At 40.1% G+C, this 25,610-nt stretch overlaps 1 protein-coding gene across 9 annotated transcripts in view; it reads left to right on the top strand.

Moving 5' to 3' along the window:
- TEX9 (testis expressed 9) overlaps positions 1 to 25,610 on the top strand; it is a 51,744-nt gene that overhangs the window by 7,479 nt on the left and 18,655 nt on the right. For 3 of the 9 annotated variants that reach the window (XM_074916770.1, XM_074916767.1, XM_074916769.1), the window contains exons 1-3: positions 19,709 to 20,005; positions 20,921 to 20,984; positions 22,512 to 22,582. In XM_074916770.1, the coding sequence (XP_074772871.1) occupies positions 19,824 to 20,005; positions 20,921 to 20,984; positions 22,512 to 22,582 (317 nt within the window). In that variant the 5' untranslated portion in view covers positions 19,709 to 19,823. Of the gene's footprint in view, positions 1 to 18,958; positions 19,206 to 19,594; positions 20,006 to 20,396; positions 20,515 to 20,920; positions 20,985 to 22,511; positions 22,583 to 25,610 lie in introns of those variants that run through there. The other 6 variants (XM_074916766.1, XM_074916771.1, XM_074916772.1 and 3 more) reach the window with 6 other exon arrangements.

Raw genomic sequence — 25,610 nt, 5'->3', positions numbered from 1 at the left:
AAAATAGGTCAAGTTTTTGTCCTAGTTTCCTTTAGAGTGTCCCTTAAAGCAATGGGGCTTGGATATCCATGGTAGTGCCATTGCTTTTTTTTTTCATAGCCACATCTATGTCTGGCTCTAGTTGTAAGGCAGAAATGTTCCAGTGTAAGACTACAATGGCACAGACCACATGTCGCAAGCAGTATTTCTGAACAAGTTACACTGAACAGTGAAATCTCAGCAGTGATGGCATTTCAGCCTTATATGTAACGCTGTTCTGAAACAAGTGACTAAGAAAAAACAAACTATAAAAGAGGTGATGCCCAGCAAAGCCAACACCTGCAGACCCAAACCCTGTCAGACCTGACCTATTAACTCTACAAATTTCAGGAGGCTTAGCACCACTGTTTCCTTTCCATTTTTAAATAGATTAAATCAATTGATTAACTTAAGTAGAAAGTAGAATTACAATAATGACATTTAGATTGAAGATACACAAGATAAGATAGTAGTTATAAGATCAAGGCCACCTATGTTGAATGGAGACAAAATACAGTGGTCAGCTGTCAAAGCAAAAAGAGTCTGTATATGTACATTTAGATTCTCAAAAAGGATGTTCAAGATATTTAAAGAGGGAGGAAATTCTGCACGTGACATTAATTAATATAGAATAAATACCATCTGTCTTCTATATATGGAGCAGTCTGGTACATATATTTATGGATGCATCTTTGCTCTATGAACACAACTTAGGTATAATACACATGTATTTATGATGTTACATGGACTTAATTATTCAACATAATATGCATGCCAGTAATTGTGGTTGGCCTTGGTGCAGCTGTATGGAGTGAGGCAGGACACAAGGAGGATTTCCTCCACCCCAGAGCCCAGGAAAAAGGCCAGGTACAAATCAAGAGTGGTTGTGCTTGGGGAATACAAGTTCAGGACTTGTCACTCTACCTGCTCTCCACTGAGGCTACAGGGGGGAGCTCAGCACATCCTTACTAAGATGCAAGTTCTCCTCCCCACTAAGCTGATCCGTAAGAGATAGTGCCCTTCAGGCACAACCCGTTTACAATGCACCTTGTTGTGGCGAAACTCTGGATTGACCTCATGCGCAGCCAGTAATAAACATTAGTTGGCTCAGGGTGTTGTACAGTAATAAACATGCTGAATAGCTTGTCAGTGCATGCTTCAGGAAAGAAGTACAGTCTGGAACAACATCTAAGCGTACACTTGGAATATAAATATTTTGCAGGCTGTGGACATCATGAAAACTGTTTGTGATTCCAGTTAAGCTGTGAGTGAGGACAATGCAAAGGCTTGTCTGGTACTCATCCCGCTATGATGTGGAAAGATAAATCAGCCTTTAATAACGGAGACCGTTTGAAGAATACTTTTGTTTTAATGATTAACATTATTTTGCACTAAAATTTGTAGTTGTAACCACCGTCATGGACTGGAGCCTTTGTTTTGAACCTCATCTTACTCTGCCTCCCTGCTGAAGAACCAGCGTGAGCTGTTACACATGTGGGTTTTGCACACCTTTTGTGACATAAAAAGACTCTAGAAGGGGGAAGAAGATCTTTCTTTTTGCAGAATATCACTAAGTGCAGGAGAAGTCATCTAGAGAGCTTCCAAGGATACTGATTTGTGAACAACTCTTTTTCACATATTACTCCCACTACTTCCTGTGAGACAAGAATATTATGCACACAGATCCAGTTTGAGTTTTCACACTGGCAGTTCCTCCCAATACTGCTCATATATCAAAATGGCTTTCAGCTCCTAATAGATTGTAAATTCTTCCAATAATAATTCTAGGAACATTATCTTTGTCTGCTACACTCTAAATAATTAATAAAGATGCCAGGCAGATTTGTGCTGCATTTGATAAGTAGCAGGAAACTGTTATTATCTCTGCAATGGCCCCACTTCCAATAGCTGGCAAAGACTTATCCTGCAAAGAATCCCACTGAAAGGTCTTCCTCAGTGTGAATATGTGATTGCAGAATTACTCAGTAAGGACTGGTGGACTAAATCTCATTCATTTGCAATTTGAATCAAGTTGGGAAAAAAAAAGTCATATTATCTATTTGCATTGAATAGGTTTATACGTTTCACAGGGAATTTTCCTCACCAGCATATAGCTCAGTGGAGCAAGGACATTATTTTTTCTTACCAGGGTGAAACGTAAGAAACAAAAGACTTTATTTATGATACTATACATAGGTCCAGATTCTTAATGCCTTCATCTACCTGTATAAGGAAGGTTCCGCTGTGTGGTTCTGAAGTCAGCAGCACATTCAAATTTCAGGTGCAGAACAGAAGCTCTGGGCAGAATACCTGTTAGAGGGAACATACAGGATAGTTACACTGCATGCTAAAGTAAGGCAATGGGCTTAGCTGCCTGAAGGACACAATTTTATTCTGTTGGGCTGAAGCAATCTTCTGTGGGGTTGGAGCCAAGAACATCAAAAAGAAAATGTTGTTCCTAATCCATCTGGCTGAAATCTTATACTTATCCTATCCAGGCACTGGATCTAGCTCAGAGCCAAAATTAGGCGATCAGGAAAGGTACCACTGAGATGGGGATGAAGCCAGAGAGCTGTTGAGGGAACGTGGTCCATAGGCAGACACCAACCTGTGGACGGGGGTGGGAGGGAGCGGGAGTGAGTCGGCAGTGGCGGTTACAGCCTTCTCAGGACCCACAAGGATCTCTGCAGCCTTAGCCAATGTGTTTGGGTTGGATGCTCAACCTAGCAAAAAACCCAGTCCAAATCAGTTCAGAGAGAAGAAGGATGGCATCCTTTAACAAGATGCTTTGTCAATGTCTTAATTAGTTGGACTGTTACAATATCACTGCTCTTACAAAGCAACACCACATGCAGCCAAGAAACAGCCGTTCCCATGCAATCAGGCTTCTAACATCTCTCGAGCAATTCAGAAGAAAAACAGACTAAGACACAAGCTTCAGTATGCGAGAGCACTTCATGTCCTCTATTTTAAGTGAACCTAAGAGATGATTGATGTATTTAAATAGCTTTTTAATAAATATTATGTGTGAAATTATGGAAATTTAGATAAAAGCTGCTGTTTTACAACTGATACCATCTGTGGAAAGGAGGAAAGCGTGGGGATTGTAATTGATAAATTCCTGGACTTCGCTGTTTGCAATGGGGCTCAGAGTTTTTCAGCAGTTTTCATCTGAATAACCTCTAGTGGAGCAGCTCAGTTTCCAAAGCACTGCACTTTGCAGCTGGAGGTCTTATATCACCATGAGAAGAATAAAATAAATAAATCAGTAGGCCACCTTCCTAACTTGATTTTCCTGAGGCAGATCATATTCTTTCCTTCGTGAAGCAAGGAACAGATCTCTTTCAACATCAGGAAGAAAGGAAGGAGGAGCAGCTTTCCCTCTGCTCTTCGTTTTCGCTTTAACTCCTAGACTGATTTGATCATATTTTGTTCATTACAATTTCCCGTGTTTTGAGGGACAGGGCATTTGTTTGCTTGTTTGTTTGCTTCTTTTCTTAATTTCTCCCTTTTCAGGTTTTAAAAAGTCCTCTCCCCAAATTCTAGCAGATCCCAAGCTCAACAATCTGTCTAACCCCAGTTTAAGCATATTTCTCTTGACAGAGTGCTGTAAGGGCCAATTAGCCAAGTGTGACATCCACTCAGGAGTAAGCCTTTTCTCTGATACAGGCTGCGTTCTGTCCACATTCAGGAGATAGGAGCAGTTTAGCCCTTTTACTAACATAGCAGGCACCCAACTTAGAGCTGTGCCTATTTAGGCTTCTAAAAACAGTTTGCACTGAACATGCCCTCTGGCTTCCTGGCAGTGCTACTCCCATACCAGTAACTTGATATACTCACTCATGGTCACCATAACACCAGCCAAGCACATGGAAATAAGAGCATCTTTAGAAAATACCTCAATGGGTTAAAAAAAACAGCGGGGCACAGCTACCAAAGCTACTTCTGAGATTCTTCCCTCTGCAGCAAAGAGGGGGCTCGATACCTTCTGGGTGTTTGCTACTGAAAGAGTAAAAGGATGATTGTGCAGATGGCAACTTCTTGCATGGAAAATCTGTTTCCAGAATTGCAGCAACTGCCTAGTTTAAGTCACTTCATTCCTCCAGCACCGAGGTAGGGGAGCGGGCAGGGAGGGATGGGCTCTGCTAGTGGCATGCAGGATGATGAACTAAAGGCTACAGGCCCAGATCCTGCCCTCATTGTACCAGTGCACCTTATAGCAGATGATGCAGTTGTACAACCACGTTAGAGCACTAACACTGTCACGGCAGAGGTACAGACCTTTATCACTACTAATGCAACTGTCACAGGAAACAAGATACTGCATAAATGCCTGAGACGTGGTTAGAAAAGATTGTGTTTTTAACCTTATCCACAGTATATTTAATCTCAAATTACAGATTACTTTTAAACGTAGCAGACTTGCCTCAATTTTAAGATATTTTGGGGGGGTTTGTTCTGAATTTTTTTCATTTTGAGGGATTTGGTGAATAAAAAATTCTACAATCACAGCACACAGTTGCCTGTTGTAAAAATTACTACCCTGCTTTTCAAATTTCCTCCCTTCCTTTCTTGAAAAGCATAAACAAATTAATGAAGAATAATCATAGCTTAGTCATAAAACCAATTTGTCAATATTTACATGGTGCTCTTCTGTTCCTTGGTCTTTCTTTGCTGGTTTGATACTTCAACTAAGCCCAGTATGCATCACCAAGCCTTAGATCGAGTAACTTGGAAAGATGATATTTTGAGATGCATTTGCATTAGTAAGTGAAAATCCAAAGGGAGTGAGGAAAAGTGTCCTCAGCATGATTCACAATAATTGTTGAATGAGAGGTCAGGATATAATAGCATGGGGAAAAAAAAAAAACAAAAAAACAAAACAAAACAAAAAAAAACAACCCAAAAAAACACCCAAACCAAGCAGGCAACTAGACTCCAAGTAGTGAGTTGAGCTGCTCTGTGCAGCAGAGAAGTCCTGTGGGCATTTGCAACTTCCTCAGACTGTAAAACTTCAAATAAAGATGCAGCTAAGACATAGTTATGTCAGGTCAATTTTAAACTCTCCTGCTCATCTGTGGTTTTTTGATACCACTTTTTAGGGGGTCTAAGGAAATCCTTTTGAGAAAGAAGAGAACTGGGGCTTGACAACTCCCAGCTACAACAGCTGGTGCCCCAGGCACCGTCTGGAAGAAAGAACAGTTTAAGAGCTATCGGATTGCTTTTCCATCTCATTGGCATTACAGCTTCATAGTTCTGACTTACTGGGGATCAAACTTGGATATTGATAGATATTTCAACATAAATATGATTTCTCACACCAGAAGTGTGATGGGAGCAGGCACACTGCTTTAGCAAGGGCATCGGAGCGAGTGAATGCTCTGGCTGTCTCTGTTTTGTTGCAACTACATAAGCACTCCTGCTTCTGAAATCCAGTTGCTGTAGTATTGCAAATAATTCAGAGCAAGTATGAAACCAGAAGTACTGCCACATAGATGCAGCATATTTCTTGCAGAGGGTTTCTACCCAGAAGCATGATTGTTAGCTATAAAACTCTCATTCATGCCCTTTTTTTTTTTTTTTTTTTTTTTGGCATTGCTCTGACAAACCTGCAGTTTGGAAACTAAGCAGATAAACTTTATATCTGGAACAGCTTTATCACAACTGATTAAATTAGCATCCTCTCTCTTTCTTCACATTGAAAATCTGTCTTAAGATTTTTACAGTTACTGGGGCTGGCAGTACTGCACAGTAGAGCAGGTACCTGGAACACAGCACAGTGGAGGTGCTTTCAGGGTCAGCATACGTGACTTCACCTGGTGACGTGGTTGTCTAAATCCTCCGGTTCAGGGAGCAAAAACATGACACAAGACATCCCAAATCCCATAAATGGTTGCAAACAGTTTGTTTTCCAAACATTTCCAAGTGGTTTTCTTATTTTGAATTTCTCAGACACTTATGGATGACATACTCTTAGCATCAAATTATTGCCAAGTGTGCACAAGCTTTCTTCCCAGAAGATCTGGTTTGGGGGTGAATAATGTACGCTGTGCATTTGCAACACAATTACTGCGCAGAGCACAGTGCGTGCACTGCCCTGCTCTGCAGTTTGCCTCAATTCAGACACTCTCACTCAAGCTACTCCACTAAAAGCTTTACAATTTTCCCTCCTAAAAATGTCCCACATCAGCATTCTTACTCCTGCAGCTCCACTAATGCTAGCTAGTGTGGGAGGGCTGGCATTTTTGGTACAAGGATATTTGGACCCTCTCTACAGTGTCTGCTCTGCGTCCTTGAATACATTTGCAATTAATCAGAAGAACATATGACAAAGGGTGGTCTGCTGTGAAAGGTACCCAGTGCACTTGGACTTAATATCCCCTCATTTCATGTGGATAACGATGCTCTCTCCCCCCTTGCACTCCTTTTCCTCAAAACTGCTGAGCAAGGAAGACTAGAAGTTGCGTCTGAGGAAACTGAAAATACGACCTGATCTACTTGTGAAAAGTGCTGTAAAAGAGCCAGGGTCTATATTATTATAATATCTAATATACTGTTATAAAACATTATTAAAATTGAAGCGGTTGAGTTAATTTTCAAATAGGTAATGTGTGGAGATGAATGTTCTTCATATTATCCTCATCAGTACTTTGAGATGTGTTACACTGATTTTCATATAAACATTGTATGATCTTATGTGGTATGTAGTCAAAAATAGCTGGAATCCATTAAAACCATGCTCCAGCTGTGCAATCACTGTCCTCGCAAAGATACATTTTTACATGTGGTTAATGCCAGGAAGAACCCACAGCTTCAATTATGAGAACATCAAAATATGTTGTTTATTGCAGAAAAAAGCATTTGCAGCAATTTAAAATACCCAGTCAACACCACACTGCTAAATCTAGATAATAGAAATCCTGGAGAAATTTGAGCTAAATCTGTCTGGATTATAGCTGTGGGATTATCTGAATGCTAAATTACTGTATATGTTTTGCTCAGAAACATGAGCACAGACAGCATAGGAAGATGGATGACTATGCAGATCACAGTAAAACCCATCCCCAAGAGACTTTTTCATACACTAGGTAAACAACCCCTCTCAATTTATCAAGCACTCTGGATTGAATCAACACTGTCATTTACTTTGCTGTTGCTGTGTAGAGTAATATGGTTTAACTTGACCAGCTCTTTTAGCACCAGAAAAACAACAAAGGTTTTCTCTGTGCATCCTTCACAACACACAGAGTGCAGGAATATTAATGGGCAGCTCTGTTTGTATAACTGAAGAAAATACAACTATAGTTCCGTGTGTAATCAGAAAACCAAATTATATGCAATATTGAAAGAAAAGATTAACCCTGGTTGTCTTGTTAAACCTTCCCTTCCCCTCCCCCGGTGTTTACATAGCAATGTTTCTGGCTCTCTAAGGCCGTACAGCGAATGAACCTGGATTGACCTGACACACAGCATCTCTCAAACTTCCCCCTGAATAATTCACAGATGCGTGAGCTGTGACCAAAAAAACCCAAAACCAAAACAAAACAAAAAAACACCGCAAAAAGGAAAAATGTAGGGTATTGTACAGGCTGAGTGAATTTGAAAGAGGTGATAGTGTCTGAGCGTGCCATGCCTGCGAGTGCACAGCTACTGATTACAAAGGCACATTCCTTCAGTTGCCAGTTTAGCTCAGTTTGACAACTGCAAGTGAAATTACCTCCATGCAGGAGTTATTCTAATTCCTATTATTCTGCTCACGTGTCTTGGTTTCTATTGCTCTCTGATGCTCCTGTGATACCCTGAGTGGCAATGCTGCGTGTCCCTGCAGCTCCGTGTACAGGAGGCAGTCGGGAGGGCTCTCCTGGGTGAGAAGGCTAGACAGTAATTGCTTCCTGTGAACAGCTACCAGCTGATGTAGATATGGCCACTTTCGTTTCCTTTTTTCTCTTTCAAATAACATACGCAGCTCTGTAAACAGATTCAATACAGTTTTGGATCCTGGGAAACTGTCAGTGTAATCCTTTGGTCAAAGTACAAACAAATAAAAGAATTGGCCATAGCCAGAAAGTTCAACTGCGTTCAGACTTTCAGATACACAGTTTTCAGCAGAAAACATATTCGGAAAGGGCACCAGAAGCTTGCTTTTTTATTGAGAAAGAGGGACTATTATGAACTGATGCCATGGAAATTTGGGCATGAGAGCTGTTATTCTCAAACTGTGCACATGTGCTAACATAGCACTCTGGTTTGAGATAACAACACGGGTTCCATTCTTCAGTTTTTCTGCCTCTACCAAAGGCATAATTTCTCACCATTTCGGCTGCTATTTTGTCTGCTTTTGTGATTAATGCCTGAATACTAGTTGACCTAGAACACAAATGCTTGGTTGTTGCATGAACTGTCTGTAGACTAATGCTCTCACAGAGCTGAATCAGAGGTGGTAACAATGAGATATTTTAAGAGTAAAAGGTTAAAGCCACTTAGACACAAATATCACAGCACAAGTGGAAAGCTGAGTTAATAAGCTCAGGTCTACCCTGTGTCCATGACTGCAATGCACACTGCAAAGACTCCAGACCACACAGCTTCACTCCCTAAGGTGGCTTCTGCATCATACAGTCTGCCATAAAAATAATATGAAGAATAGAAAAACTTGAAAAATAGGCAAGGCAATTGAAGGAGTACAGGTGGAAAGGGCTAACATGAATGCTTTTTTAAAAATCAAGCTAAACTCAAGTATAAAAGTAAATTATAAAAGAATTTGGAAAGAGACAGTACGGTTTCATACTGTGTTACTAATTTAAGGGATAAATAATTTGAGGGATTGAAACATTAGGAAAAGGTTTAAAGCAAAAGAAGAATTCTTATTAATCTCAAACAGTACAGTATGCCCATAGATCAAACAGTAAAATAGGGTGCTTCATACTACTTGCAGGAGTCACAGATATACTTCTCCCATCTCTTATACACTCATTATGAAATCTGTTCTACTGTAGCCCAGACATAATTTAAACTATTCCCTCTGCCAGGAGAAACCAAACTTTAAAAGCAAATATTAACTCAACCAACATGTCTTTCTGGAAAAATAAATATGTTTTGATTAGCATGAGCAGTATTTCAGAAGATGGATCAATTTCCATTCAAAAGGAGATGAAACAAATTTAGAAATCTGATTCAGCAATGCAGTTAGATAACAGCTCACATGCTTAGCACTATATATGAGCTTAACCACTTCCCTGAAACAGAGTTCCAACATTAGAATAAATCTCCAACAAAACTCAAATCTTTGTCAGATGAGAGCTACAAAAATATTATGCAAGTTCGGAAAGATATGTCCTCAGTTTTACACAAGTAGTGCTTTCTTCAGTGTGTCCCACTCAGATCCACAACTGCCATTGTCACGCAAGGTCGTTTGTAAAACCCCCCCGACACAAACCTGGGTGCTGCTCTATATCAGACCCACCAGTGGTTGGCACTTACCTAACGGTTGTTCAGTGCGGCCCAGAAAAGAGGTAGCTTAGTTTTCATTTCCTACTGGACAGCTGGCCACATAAGGAAAAACACAGCCTGGAATAACATTATGTGCAGCTTTATGGTTAATGTCAACAGAGTTGAAAAAGCTGCATGGAAAATAAACCACAACCTTAGTGGAGGTGGTTTCTCTACTGCAGACCAGAACTCAGTCATGGTGCCAGAGCAGCACAGGGAAAGGATGCATCATTGCTCTTCATGCTGTACTAACTTCGAAGATAAAAAGGAATTTATTTTTCACAGCCGTTATTGGCTGTTTTTCCTCTTTCACAAGCAATACGTTACAAAGATTTTTCCAGTCCTTAATTTCCCATTGTGTGCTGATTAATTGATTTCTTCTCATTGCCTTTCCATGGGCTTGATTTGAAAGACAGTCACCAGACAAACCTCCACTAACTTTGCTCATTGTTCCCTCACAACTGATGTGCTAGGCTCAACGGCTCGCTCTTTGCTGGCACAGTTTGACTTTGGAGACCCTTTCTTTAGATCATTCACCAAGGCTTATATCAGCTCTGAGGCCCCTTTCTGGGGATGTTTTCCTTTTCCTCAGTTCATGTGATCTCTAGCATCATCTCCTAAAACAGAGAGTGAAAGTCCCTTCTCTGATTTCCTCTGCATGTGGGACAGACACCGTTTTACTGTGCCTCAGGCCAGTGAATGATCGGAGCAGAACACCACATGTGAGTTACTCAGGCCTACACCAGACTGGTTATACAGCAAGAGAACAGAAAACGAATGTCGTGAGCAAACCCCTGAGAGTTCAATACTGTCTCAGAAACCCACAGTCCTCTGCTAAGAGTTATTAAGAAAATATTAATATTATTTTATTGTATTAAATATCTTCTTAAAGTGATTTCAAATTGAAGCTATTCCTCTTCTAATTGAACTCATTCATCTTCTAATACTTAAAATAAGGAGAAAGATTAATAGACTTCAGCAACTTTACATGACCAGCGTCACACGTCACTTTTAACAAGATAGTCCCTAAGAAAAGCATCTCAATATGTTTGTTGTCACTGAATGCCTTAAAATTAATGTCAGAGATAATGACTTCCTCTATAAATAATGCCTTCACAGTGAGTACAGCAGCTTTTCATGTTTCACAGTATCAGCTGTGTGGGTTTTTTAGTGCATTTTTGGAGTTTAAGTTTGCACCTAGACTATCATCTACAATATAGCTGTTAGTTCAGCCTGGTTAAGAAATGATGAGCAGGTGATCCTCACAGAAGTGAAGTCACCATTCTAGAGGTATGACTTAAATTTATGACAATTTCAGTCTAGAATTTGATTGTTTTAAGTTGTAACTCTGCTTAAGTACCTTTTAAGACTCAATATACGATGAAAGGAAGCATTAGAGAATCACATTTATAACCAGGGCTGTTTAATATGCTGATTTGTGCATTAAAAAAATTATTAAACAGAACTTTACACTTAATGCTTAAGTGTAAATTTTTTTGATTTACTGATACCAGCAATAGTTTTACAAATAATATTTTTACTACTCAAGCTATCTGTTTACAGTGAGAATTCAACTTTTCTTTGGTAGCAAACGTTTGCTTTCACCTTTGCATCTGACTTTTCTTTTCACATGCTTCTTATGCAGTGGTATGATCTTGCAAAATTGGAGTTGCCAACACTGGTGAAGAATGTCCAAATCTCAGTAAACAAAATAGCTGTTCTAATGGATCTGTTCCTTTTGATCAGGTTTTAGGGAAAAGAACCCACAACCTAGTCTTTGAACTTAGATGCCTTTGGAGTGCTTTTTTTCACTCAAGACAGCCAAAGGCATGAAAGTCGATTCATTCAAAATTAACATCAGCCAGTTTTTCTTCTCTTCTACCTTGTTAACCAAAGGTTCAGGGCATTTGAACACAGACATTCGTTTAATAATGCCAATAAATTACTTCACAAAGAATTTTAAAGGAATGCACAGCCTTTTACCTGCCACTACATTTCTCCTATAACACTCAATTAATACACAAAACCTAAATTAAAGTAGGGATTCAACTTTATTTGGGAAAGAGGACAGTAAGGAGTGATGAGGCAGAAGCAACAGCATTTTCCCACTTTGCATAAGCAACTAATACATTTTGTATTTATTTTTGTCAGGGATTTGAAATCTTACATGGTTCAGGGTTTTTTTCAGGCCTTCTCAGTTATCTGTTAACTGTTACTTGCTGAGGCATGAATCCTGGGAAAACTTTAGCTGCTTTAAGGGAAAAATAAGTTGTGACCACACAGCAGAACCCTTTAAATCTCTGTCAGATGGACCTAGCCTAGGAATTTAGCTCAGTAGTCAGTCCAGAGTTATTTTTGCCACAGGTAGTTTCTTCAAAAGACAAATATTTCGCTGTGCCTGATTGTCCCACAGTAGTTACGTCCAAATCTTACATCTGCAGTCCCCGTCACAAAGCAATTCCCATCAGAGAAGCCCTAGTTTAGTGTAAGCTAACCTGCACATTACTAAGGCCGACTGCTGTGATGATACCTAGGCAAAGTTTATGAACACAGGCAGTATATGTACCTTTCAAAAGACTCAGTCCAGTTTGGGTTCATGTATAGAAAACAACAGCCTCTGTACTTTTCCTGGTGGCTGTCCTCACATCAGAGATGTTCCCTAACGTTGTACTTGGAGGTTGAACCTGAGGGACTCATTACAGTGCTGTGGGGCATCCACAGCAAGAGATGGCTTCAATGGCAACTGGGGGGGGCTCAGCATGCCGAAAAATTAGGCCTTGTATTTTTAAAAGCTATCAAAAATTCTGTTGTTAAAGCAACATCTCTTTTTGGTGCGACAGAACAACAAAAAGAAAACCCTACCAATTTCTGCTGGCTCTGCAATAATAACAATTGTTGTTGACATTTGTTTATGAAAACAGGCAAAAGATAACAAAACTAACGTTCTCCCCTAGCCAACACCAAGCTACGCATCTTTTACTACAGTTAGTGAAAAAATCTGTACCTCCCCTAAGCTGAAATAATTCCCCAACAAGTCAAGCGCATTCATATTGGCGATTTACACAGGGGTGTGTACATTGACTTTCAACCCTCGCTGTTACACTGGAACAAGCTTTCTAACAGAGAGCAGGCATGAGCAGGGAAGCCACGGGCTGAACTGACAATATAGACTGAATTAGCATTTCTTTATCAAGCAACATAGAATGAGCAAATGCCAAAACATGTGTTATTCCAGTTTAAGGATAACATTGAACGCTAACACTGACACATTTAAAATGTTAGAACTTGTTTGTACTTGTTACATAATATTAGTTTGCTTGGTGATGCCACACTGTATTCACTGAATATTTTAGAACCATGATGTCTTACCCTGCGCTGAATGAAAAATTAATAAAAATATGCAAGTTGATAGTAAAGGCCAGATCTGTTATGGTGGTGTCAACACAGCAAAATAATTCTGAAAGACCTCATCTGCATTCACTCTTGATATGCACACTCAAATATACAATGTGGCAAGCCTCATGAAAGCAACAGTACCAAAGCGTTTCCTAAATGAATTTTATGCGATGTAGCAGAACATAATCTTCCAAGTGAAGAGGAATTGGATACAAGTGATGACACACCTATGCAAATAAAATATTCATGAAAAGAGCAGAAAAGTATTTGGCTCTTTCAGGCCCTAGGGTTTTTGGTACTAAAGACACGACTGTATTTCTTACAGACAACCGCATGGACAGGAACAATAAATGCAGTCCAGGAATGAAGGCTGTGATGAACAGGAATAGCATGAATAGATTTGCACTTGCTCCTGTTATAACTGCAGGGCTCTGCATCTAGGTGACAAGGTTGTTTCTTTTTCAAAATCTGCCCTGTCAATAGCATGCCTCTCTGTTGAAAAGAATGATTTCTTCGTAAAAGCAGCTTGCTACCTCTCTCAAGTGAGATGGGGTTGTTTTCTTCAGACAGAGATCTAAGATGTAAAGTGACAGCCTTTAGGAATCCCACTGATCAAATATAGGGAAAAATATTTAGCCCATTTTTATTTCTAGTTTGCAATAAGTAAAATGAAACTTGGGAAGGAGGAGTCACTGATTCGTTTCAATTTATGTAGCCTTTGTTTGAAATAGGATGAGGAAATAGTCTCATTTAGGAAAAAAAGGGTATACTTCCAGAATAGACCAATGAACATTTGACAAAACTATCTGGCAGTAAGGTCTAAGGAGCTGATTTTGGTCTATGGATGACATACAAAATTCTTTTTTTCTAATGTAACTTTGGACATTTCAGTATTTCAGGAACTAATGCAAGCTTCCCAGTTTCAGTAGAACAAACTATTACTTTGTAGCTTTGGGAACAAACTAGGAAAACAGCACTTGCGTATGTTGCTGCAGGCCTTTAAGGGGGCCTTCCTGAGAAAATGTTGTGTCTCACACAGCTGGAGGAATTTCCATCACCAGCGAAGGATATTTCCCTTTTACTCTGACACTGCTGTGTTCTGAAATCCTCTGAACCACTCTACTGGAGGACCATGTGCTTTTTTTTATTTTTTCAGTGTGGCAGACTGTTGCATTGATAAACGAACTTCTGTTTTTTCTAAAAACACCAGCTACTACTACCAAAAAAAAAAATAAAAAAAAAATCATACGTTTGTCATAACAACCTGTTAATAGTACAGTGGCCACTTTGAAGAGTGGTCTGAAGAGTATTTGCCAAACCTTTTGATCCCTAGTAATCAGAATAGAAGTGCCCAAAATCCAGAGATTAAAGGATTAGGCCTCAAGAAAGACTTGTGGTATTTCAAGAAAATGTGACTGATGCTCACCACTTATTTTTTACAGTGCTGATGAGATTTAGTGTTTAAGGTCCTTTCCTGTTCAGACATAAAAGCTGCTGTAATCAGAGTATTACTAGGGAAAACTACTCTGGTTGAGGATTCAATATGTTTAAATTGTTGAGCCAAGGTTATTGTTTGGATTAGGTTAGGAAGGATGACACTGAAATAAGTAAACCCCAATAGTGCAGCAATGCAGAGAAGAACAAAGAAAAATGTTGGCATTTTTAAATAGCAGTCTGGATAGCCTAAGTATGCTGGTCATAGCCATATAAAAAATAACTTGGACTAGCCTAGAAACTAGGTATTGTATATGTCTACACAGCTACTAGAAATAGAATAAACATTTCCATTGCACCAAAATCTGTATGAAAGCAAAACTGGAGACACTGGAGATGGAAGAGACTTATTAGGTCAGCTTGCCCAGCTCCGTTGTCCCTCAGAATCTACACCCTTGGTTCCCACAGGGCGCCCTGACTTCTGCCACACAGGACCTGACACCAGCAGCTAACACCCATCGGGGTCATTCTGCTAGAAAACAAAAGATAAACCAGCTTAGGATATTTGTCAGTCACGTCTAAAGATTTTCTGCAGACTTCATCTATCTGAACAGCCAGCAGCTTTTTCATAAGAAATACACGGCTATTAATGATACCTTGTCTTCTTTGTATTTGAGGGAGCCGTTAGAGATGTGTGAGGAAACAGCAACACCAAAATCAGTTCTGATGTACAATCATGGCATTTCAAACACCACTGGATTATTATTACTGATTAGGGGGGGAAAAATCCAACAGCTGTCTGGGGAATTCCCTCAATGTCTGGATTATTGATTTAATAGCCACACATTGTCTAGACCCTACCACTCCACTGATGTTTGAAAATGCTGTGCATGAGTTTATATCATTTTTTTTCCTATTATTGCACAAAAATTACGTATTTCAGTCTGATTTTTAGGTGAATTCAAGATTAGTTGTTACTTCCACTCCACATAATAGGAATATGAAATATCAATTGTATCTTTTAAAGTAAAAAACTAAGATGAGTATTTAGAGAAAAAAAAAAAAATCCACGTTTTCAGAAAGCTGCTAAGTATTAAATTTCACCTACAATTCATTCCAAAATTCTGCTCTTCCCTCTCTCCCCTCCAGGAAATTGGAACTAGAAAAACAAAGCAGAAATTTAAGGTCGGGAAACTATTTCAGAGTGAAGGGGCTGTAATTGTTACAGTTGCTTAGGTTACGGTGATATGCTTTGGATGCAAGTTTGACACCCTCTCTGGTACATTTAGAATAAATAAGTAAACAAACAGACTACTGCCTGCTAGCTTTAAATTCTTTGCCTTCATCTGTGGGTGCTGCAGTCAGCCTGTCTCTGGTTTACTTCCTTATGAGTGGGTCCAGCCTGCGCAGGCTGTGGTTTTTGTTCTGCGTGAGGCGCCCTGGGCATGCCCTGCCCGTGGAGGCCGCCCGGGGCATGCCCTGCCCGTGGAGGCCGCCCGGGGCATGCCCTGCCCGTGGAGGCCGCCCGGGGCATGCCCTGCCCGTGGAGGCCGCCCGGGGCATGCCCTGCCCGTGGAGGCCGCCCGGGGCATGCCCTGCCCGTGGAGGCCGCCCGGGGCATGCCCTGCCCGTGGAGGCCGCCCGGGGCATGCCCTGCCCGTGGAGGGCGCCAAGAAGAGCCATGGTGCAAACAGCAGCTTATGTCACATGGAGCACGAGATAGGGCAGTACTGTGTGGCACACTGCTGCCACAGAGGCAGCGCCTTTGAGTGTGGGTTGGATTGCTTTGGATTCTTGTGCCTAAAAAACACAGGTGGTGACTGAGAAAAGGAACATCTTTCAGACTTGAGAGTGTAAATGCGGTGCAGTAAACAGTCTCCCTGTGACCACTTAACCCAGAGCAGGGTAGTCTAAGCAGTACAGACTGTCCTGGACCAATAAACTAGCATAGAGGGAAGAATGACACACTTTGTGTCATACTGCCCCAGTGAAGCATCCCTCTTTCCTAGGATGGAGGTAGCAGGCAGAAGCAAGTCCTGCAAAAGACACTTCCTTCTAGAGGTGGAAAAAACAGTGGTTATACTTTACTACAGGCCTCTCTCATACATATGAAAGTTTAATTGAATTTAGTTCTATCACATACTAAAGACAATACATAATGCTTAACATGATTCTTGGTCTAAAAATAGTAAGCATTTTTGCATATATATAATGTTATTTATTTGTTTAGCATGTGCCCTATTAAAAAAAAAAAAAAGAACAAAAAACTGAGCAAAGGTTATCTGCTGCTGTCTGTTTGGCATGATACATTTGCAATGATTTTTATAGAAGAAAATGTAAATGTTGTCTTAAACCACTACTGTTCCTCTGTTTCTGACAAGTAATGCGATAAATACAGTGAAATCCTGTCCCTTCCTACAAGATGGGCTTTGATAGTATTCTAGGTCTCTACTAAATGTCAAAATTTTTATGAGGAGCATGGAAAATTCTATATAATGAATCTTTAACCCAATAGGAAGATATTATGGACAAAAAAACGTGTCTAGAAGTGTAAAGATAATAGCTTAATACAAAAATCTCATACTTTTATATTGTTCTTGGGGGAAGAAAGCGAGATCACGAAATTTGTGCCTGCAGAAGGAAGAAGGCCATAGGCCACAATTAAATAACGTGTGTTCTGTGGTCTAATCAAAGTTAAGCACTGTATGTTGACCCTCAGCAGTCTTCTGTAATAAACTATTCTACCATCATACCATCTATGCAAACCTTTCTGTCCTGCACCACTCCTACCAGCTATACTGATAGAGCTGCTCTGCTCTGTGACCCACCTCCTCCTTCACTGGAAGAGCAACAGCGGCAATGCAGTGAACCACCTCATTTGGAATCTAACTTTTCTGACAGAGCCATTTAATTCTGGGAGCTTATAATCCTAAAAAAAAAAACAAAGAAAAACTGAAACACTTGGAAAATACAGAACAATGATCTACTACTCTAATTATGGAGGTCCCAAGCAGTAGGTCCCAAGTACAGCTCTTTATGATCACAAATATCGATCTGTTTGAAATCTGCATCTAGTCTGATGCAGTCTTCATTTCAAAATGAGAAAAACATTTTGATTTTACAGTCAGCATGTTTGACTCAACTTTTTAATAATGATTAAATGGAAAATGGGAATCTGCTGACAAATAATGTTGGCTAAATCTTATACTAAACCAATGCTGTGCTTTCAGATGCTTTTTTTTTTTTTTCCAGATAAACACTGAGATAAATTTTCCTAGCTCCTTATGTATCTTGCTATTGGTTGTCATCTCAAATATAAGCCTATTCTCTACCCAGTTACCAACTATGTATTAGAGAATTAACCACAACTGTTAAGGTCACATCAGGTCAACTTTAAAGTGATAAAACCTTAATGGAGTAAGGAATCAAGAATGTAACTAAATCTCTTATTTCTGTTTTCTACATCTCAGGAGAAATACTTTAAAGTTCACTAAGGAATACTTATCTAAACATACTAATCTTGTCATATTATTTCAAATATAGGTAGTTGAATTCTAAATTTAGTTGATAAATATTTAAATAAAAATCATATCAAATATCGTGCTGTGAATTTCAGAAAAATTGTGCAAATATACAGTCCTAATGTGTATGTATGTTGTTATTCCCAGAGAGGTCTAAACAAAAAACCCCTTGTGTTTCTGTGTTTGTTAACGTATTTATTCATTTATGATATCATAAATTACCCCTCTTTTAGTTATTAAGACTTAGCTAAAAACCGGCTAGAAAACCAGTGGCTCTAATCTCTCTAATCTCAACCAGTGATGTTGTTGCCTCAGTATCTAACCAGCAGAGATCCTCTAGCTAATACTTTTGTTTATTTTAAGGTGTTATGATCTTATAGCTATATCAGACAAGAACTTTAAAAATGGTAAGAATATTACTAGGATGGTATTTTAGCTCTGCAAAAAGAAATAGTACTTCTATTTTGAAAAAAATTATTTGTTGCTGTTTTGAAAGAGAATGTTTCTCCTTTTAGCTTTCATACTGCCAACATTGTTTCCCTTCTCCAGCTCCTCTGTTTCTCTTAAAAACCCCCAGAACCTCATTAAACCTCTTTAGAGAGGTTTCTAAAACCTCACTTTGGTTATGATGCTTTAAGCTCTCATGGAATCTACAATTTATTTCTTAACAAAATCTGTCTTTCCCCCTGTGGAGGCTTGGTTTTTACGATTGACCTCGCCCTTTCTTGTTTCTCCAAATCAAAAGCATAACTGATGGAGTTAAATTCTGCATGTCTTTTTTAAAAAAAATCTCTTGCTATTATTAGTAGTAAAAAGAAAAATAAATTATTGTAATGTACTAACTTCTTGGCTGACATTTTTTTCAAAATCTCCATAACCTTTTTTTGTAGGCTCACTATTTTCCCCCTTTGTGTCAATACTTTTGTATCAACATTACTGTTAAGCACTTCCATTTTCTATATTGATATTTCTATTTCTGCCTTCCGCAAAGCACATTTATCCCGTCTTTCATTTCACCTCCATTTATCCCATTACACTCCCATGTCTCAGTGCTCAAAGTTAATCTCCTCCAAGCATTTCTTCTGTTTTGCAACTAATACTTCTGCAGAAATCCTTCAACTACGCACAGACCTTCTACTTCCAGACAACTAAGTCCTCCTGATTTCCCCTGTGCAAATCTCTTCATTAAAATCATCCTCAGCCCATGGCACTCGGGGTACACAACTGTATCACTCTTGCTATGTAGATGCCCCGCTACCTACCCGGGCACGGAACAACGGGGCCGTGTCGGACAGAGGGGCAGCATCTGCTGGAAACTTGGGGAAGGAAACCAGAGTGAATGAGCAGGTGAGTGGGAGAGCGATGGATGATGGAGCGAACGGGCCCGTGGGTGACTGTGAAGGAGAAATGTAGCAAAATCAAACAGTGCGGGGGTGAGAGACAAAAATAATGGAGAGATTCAAACACATGGCAGAGGACAAAGCTAAAAACAGACAACAATCACAGAAAACTGGAAACACAAACTGCAGGGAGACAACAGCACCAAGGAGCTGTAAATAGGGTGGAACAGTTGCTGTAATACTGCAAATGCGTGAGTTCAGTACACTGCAGGGGAGGGATGGCGGCGGGACACTGTGCAGCAAGGCCAAAGGGCCCCAGCAGGAGGGCTGTAATAAATACTTAGCAATCAGAGTAATTAGTGCCACCTCAGACCTTATCGCTCCGCCTCACCCGAAGCCGTGGCGGTGCGGTGCGGGGCCCGGCGGACCCCGGAGCGGGGCCCGGGGCTCCCGAGGGCCCTCAGCCGGCAGCCAGGCGGGGCTGGGCCGGGGCTCCGGGCCGCGGCGGGAGGGAAGCGAAGCGTCCCTCGGCCCCGGGGACGGAGGCAGAGCCGCCACCCCCGCGGCGCAGCCGGTTGCCCTGGCGAAGGAGACGCCCCGCAGCAGCCTCCGCGCCACCGACAAAATGGCGGCGGGCGGCGGCGGCGGGGCCCGGCGGTGCGGGGCCCTGCCCGGGGTGAGGCGGCGGGCCGGGCCCACCCCGCACACTAACTCGTCCTCGGTGCAGGTGCGGAGAGCGCCCGGCGGCCCGCTGCCGCCCGCCGCCGCGGGGAGCGGCGCCTTGCTGGCCCGGGAGGAGCAGTACAAGTAAGGAGGCGGCCGGGCCCTGTCACCTCAGCCTCAGCCCGCGCGCTGCTGCCTGCCCTGAGGGAGTTCGCGGTTAATCCCTGCATGCGAGCCCCTCAGCTCGGCCCCCCAGGCGGGCAGACCAGAGCACCGAGAGCGAGGGCTGAACCCCCCCGCCCGCCGCGGTACAGCCGTCCTGCCGCCCCTCACACGGGCTGGGCCCGCGCTAGGCCTCGCCTCCACCCCACAGCGCTGGGCATGACGGTTTTCTGCATTTAAAACACTGACGTTACTTTTAAATTATGAATATGTAAGTGCTTAAGCCTGTTAAAAAAAAGCTTAAAAGCCTTAAAGCTCGTGACCGATGCAGTGAAAGCACATTTAAAAGCACTCGCTTGGTTACCTGTCAGTTCTCACCCCGGTGAATGGTGAGGCTGTACAGGGAGCCATCCCGCAAACTCCCCGAGTCACACTGCATGGAAACCTGGCCAACAAAGCTCGCAGGAACACCAGCTGAATCGAACCGGCACGTATGTACCCGTGTGTGATCAAGCGGGGTCATCCTCCGTGACTCCTTCCCCAACCCCTGCTGCTAAAGTACCTGAGGTAGAGACTGTGTTAAAAATGGAAAACGCTGAGGAGATAAAGACATAAAATGTGTATTAAACAATGACATGGCCAAAAACAAGGACATGCTTTACCTCTCAGAATTGTAACCTAAAAATTACTGCTTCATGGCTATGGGTGCCTTATTACTATTGATTTGACAGAAACACAGGAAAACTGTTGAAACCTAACTTTGTTAACACCCTGAAGTGTATTTTGGTGGTCCTTTGTAGGAGTTATTAAAATTTCACATAATTCAGGCAGATGTACCGTCACGTTTACATTTATTTCTTCTAAATCTTTCAGTGACAAGCATTCTTACTCTTTCAGGCGACTGAATGCAGAATTAGAAGCAAAAACAAAAATACTGGTGCGTCAGGCTGAAGAAGTAATGGTGAGTAGGTTATGCAGACTGTTACATAATTTAGCCTTGATTCACAGGCACACAGGATCATGTTTCAAAAGAAATTATTTAGACCATGACAACTTAAAGTATTTTGGTTTCAAATGCAATCTAAGCTTTTAATTTCTTTTTTCAAAATTGTAAATTTTTACTAAAAACACACCCAAAAATAGTTTTTATGTAATTTTATCAGGTAGGTAGAAGTTCACAAAATGCACTTGTGCAGATATATACATAAAACTACATTAAAACTTGTTTATTTGTTTAAGAAAAGTATCTGTAGGTGGATTTATGTTTTAAATACAAAAAAAAAGTATTTGAAAACCAGATACTGTTACAGTAACCTCCTAGTGCAATAGGATCTACATTGTTCATGCTGAAATACAAAGAATAAGCAACATAAATAGAAAATATGTAGTTATTAAGACAGAAACTTTCTTAAAGCAGAAAAAATTCTTGTTTATTGTCTTTTAATATTGGTGTGGCTGTGTACCAGATTGAGTCAAGTTGTATGAGAATTGGACAAATTTTAAAAAGGGGATGGGGGAGGTATGATTTATGCTCCAAACAGTTTGGAGAAGGTGTTCTGCATATTAGATATATTCATTGTAAATGCACTCAAATAAATAAGGCTTAAAAACCAAATTATTAAGTCTTCTGGAAAGCTGTATTGTACTCACTTTTCCTTCTGTTGAAACTTCATTTTTATGTCCTGTGAAAACATATTCATCTCTTGAGCTGTGACAAGCTGAGGCCAACTGCTTGGCATTTGAACAGAAGCAGATGAAGCGGCCAAAATAGCATCTAGTTTCTTTCCTTTAAAAACCAGCAACAACAAACCCACTTTATTTTTTTCTTCCCTAAATACAGCAGAAGATCAAATATTCTTAGGACACTTAATACACCACATGGCACTGCCAGATTGCACAGATATACATTTAACAACAAAAGAAAAACAGTCTTAAGTTTAAAAAACAAAAAAACCCACCCCAAACACCAAACAGGATAACTGCATTTTGTTCTGGATTATGCTTTCTAACTGTAACTTAGCAACATAGAAGCTATCTGAACATTCAGACCGAATTTTTCCCTGAAGTACATACAATGTCCAGTTATTGTCATATTAGATGAATAAGGATTTATTTTCAAGGCTTATTGTGCAATATGGAAAATTGAAAAACTGTTCCACCTGCTGTGCATTTGCTACTCCTATATTTCAGAGGAAAAGGAGGGAGGGTAACAGCATTTTGGATGATGTGAACCTGGGCCAAAGTTTTACGGTCAAAAGGCAATTACATGTTGTGGAGCAGAAATAAATGTTGGGGGATAGCAATGGCATTTCAGTTTTTAGCCATCTTTTCCTGTGTTTGAGAAGTTCTTTTCCACAGTAGACTATAGTTTCCATTATTTTCCATAGCAGACTGTAGTTGTTGTGATCTGTGATTTATAGATATTTAATTCATCTTTAATGGATTATATCCTCCCCAAAATGACCACCTTTTTTTTTTGTAAATAAAGAAATGCCAACAGGAGATACTGTCTAGACCAGTTTCGGTACAGAGTAAGTCATGTGAAGACGACAGACAGAGGTATGTGCTTTACAACTGCTGCATCTAATTTGTGGGAAATCTTTCACCCTGATCCTGCACACACTGACTTGCACCCTAGTCACGCTCCTGTTTTATGCTGCACACTGGATTAGTTTTTCCTATCCATTGATAGTAAGTGTAGTTCCTTGTTATTTCAAAGAAGTCTTCATTTTGCTGGAACGTTCTATCTAGGATGCTAAATAGTGCTAACATCTGTAAAAAAGCAAGGTAAGGTAACAGGTTTCTTTGCAGTACAGAACAGTAGACGCTCAGCAGTAGATGGTTTTTAACCAGTTCAGCTGACAAAGCAAAGAAATAGACACTGGTTTACATTTAACTTGGCCTAAATGTTCCCGGGACAGGAAAAAAAAAACCCAACACACACACACAAAACCCTAAGACAGACAAACATTGAGCTGCCACCTTCTGGAACTTGGGTATCATTACACTTCTGAGGCCGACATCCCTTCGGCCTGTGTGAACACACAACTGTGGGGATTGGCCTGCGCGTTCAAACCCGTTACCTCTGATGCACAGGCTGTATTTACTGAGTTGTTCAAGGGTTTGTATATAGTTAGTACTGGAAGCGGGTGAATTTACGATAGACTGATACACAGGGTATCAAGCATCTCATCTGGTAGGTTCCTAAATTTATGATATCACTGATCTGGATAACAAAGATACGGGGCCAGACTACAAGGTGCTTCAAATCTTAAGCTGCAGCTGGGAAACCATTTTTAAATAGTATCTATAAAAATCTGCTAGAGATGATCAAATAATTACTTCTGTGCAGAGTAAAAGCAAAAACAAGAAATGAGGGGGTTTTATGGACATAGAAGGGTTTTTCAGTACACAAGAAGGTGTGACAGTAAGTCTGTGATAGAAGCCTGGCTATACCAGCAAAAGTTTGCTATTATAGTTAAGATTATTCCTGAGCTATTTTAAAGCTGTATCTGTCAGTTGTAAGAGGGGGTAAAAAGAAACTCCACGTGTTATCAGTATAATTATGCTTTGCAAACAAATTCTGGATCTTGCTTTAGTTTTATGTTCAGTTAGATGGATTTTGAACAGTAGACAGAAGATTGTCAAGAACTTCAAACTGGAGTTGAGTTACAGGGCTGTTTTATGAAGTAACATGATTGAAGGATTCAGCCCCACAAAGGGAGTTAATAGCTTTGATGGTATACATCTGAAATAAATGGGAGTGCTGGAAGAATTAAAAAAAAAAATCATTGGCAATTAGCTTGTCAGAGTAGCAGCTGATCTACACAAATTAAAACACCTTAAAACAACCACAGTCTGTGTTCTGGTAAATGTTAACGTGAGAGAATTGAAATCCCTGCTGTACAGAAAAAAATTAGAAATGTGTGCTAGGAATTAGGCAAACTGATTATCCATGAGTGAACATTGAGGCCATTCAATTAGATTAGTTCCAAGTATTTAATATTTAATTAAAAAAAAAATTTCTTTCAAAACTGTTCAAGCAGATAGGCTATAAATCTAAAGGAAGCACTTGAGAAATTTCTGAAATATCCATTTGAAAGTTCCATTGATTCCTTTAAGAAGAATGAATACTAAAGCAACTGAAAAGAAGGGGAGAAATGGAAGCAAAGAAGTAGCAGGGGGAAAAAAGGTTAAGAGGAAAAAAAAAAAAGAGGAAGCAGAGAAAAAAAAAAAAAAGGCAACAAAGATTAAAGTCGCTCTCCAAGTCAGTATATATTTTAAAATAAGCGTTCTGGAGTTTTTATAGCATAATTTTTGCAGAGAAACTTGAATTACGTGGAGACAAAGCAGCTGGAGTGACATGGCCCTGCAATCAGCTTTTGTTTCCACTTCTCCCCGCGAGAGCACTGCCAGGCCGCTGGCGCCGGGAGCCGAACGCGCATGGGCGAGCGCCGTAGGCTTGGGGAAGGGTTAGCGAACACAAAGGGCTTGCTCAGGCACATGCATCTCGTGTTTACGTGCGGAGATGGAATTGTTAAACATTAGCTTCTCTTTCAGTGTTGCCACAGTACTCGTAGCTACTTATTTGTATACCTTTTCAGGATTTACACATTAGTTTCACATACAGAACAACTACAGAATTTTATTATGAGGTTTTAAAAATGGGTGGTTGTGTATGGGGAGGAGGAAAGAAACCATTAAGATTAAACAAGTTTGAGGAATTTAATGAACAATGAGGGGTTTTTTTGTTTGTTTTTTTTTTTTTTTTAAAAAAAGAAGGCCCTGAGACAACAGATACAGTAGGAACAAATCAGTCTATTGATGGAAAGAACATTATTGTTTTCTTGAGTATACATTGTTGTATTTCAGAATAACATGCAAGTGCTATTTCTGTGGCAGCAAATCCTCACCTTCTGCATGCTCCCAAAGCTAGCCAATAGGAAGGAAGCATGAGGAAAATAGGGTAAATAGACAAAAACTAATCATCCTATTCTTGAAGTCTGTTGCCAACCACACACAGATGATTTCTGCAGGTTTTTTTGGATTAATAAAATATGGAGCTTTGTGCAGATAATTCTTGCTGATGAATGGATGTCTGTAAAATTTTTAAAGGCAAGATCTAAATATTTGCTCAAATCAGCTGGGCAAGAAAATTGAGGTGACTTGATGTGCCCAAAATTTAAATTTTGTTCCAGATCTTTTATAAGCCAGCATTTTAATTGAAATAAAAATTTTAAAAGGGTAGTAAAAAAGTAGCCTTTCAATGTAATAACACAGATTCACATAACTCATTCTGGAAGCAAAAAAATTATGTATATCACAAGAAACTTGACCTGAATAGCACACAGCATGCTAAAACTTTCTGCTTGTTTCCAGCAGATTTTAAAAATAATCATTTCACCTGAAATTCAGTTACTAAGAAGCATGGTTTTCAGCCACATAAGCAGATAAGAAAGCTGCTTTTTTATTCCTTTTTTTTTAATCTGTAAAATGGATATGGTATTTGTAATATGTATTTCAGAGAAAATTCTGTGAGGCTTATTCACTTGATAGTCCCTGTCAGTTGACTTGACAACAGTCTGTC

Source organism: Athene noctua, chromosome 13 (assembly GCF_965140245.1).
Source record: "Athene noctua chromosome 13, bAthNoc1.hap1.1, whole genome shotgun sequence".
NCBI lineage: Eukaryota > Metazoa > Chordata > Aves > Strigiformes > Strigidae > Athene > Athene noctua.
This window is presented reverse-complemented; position numbering and strand designations above follow the sequence as displayed.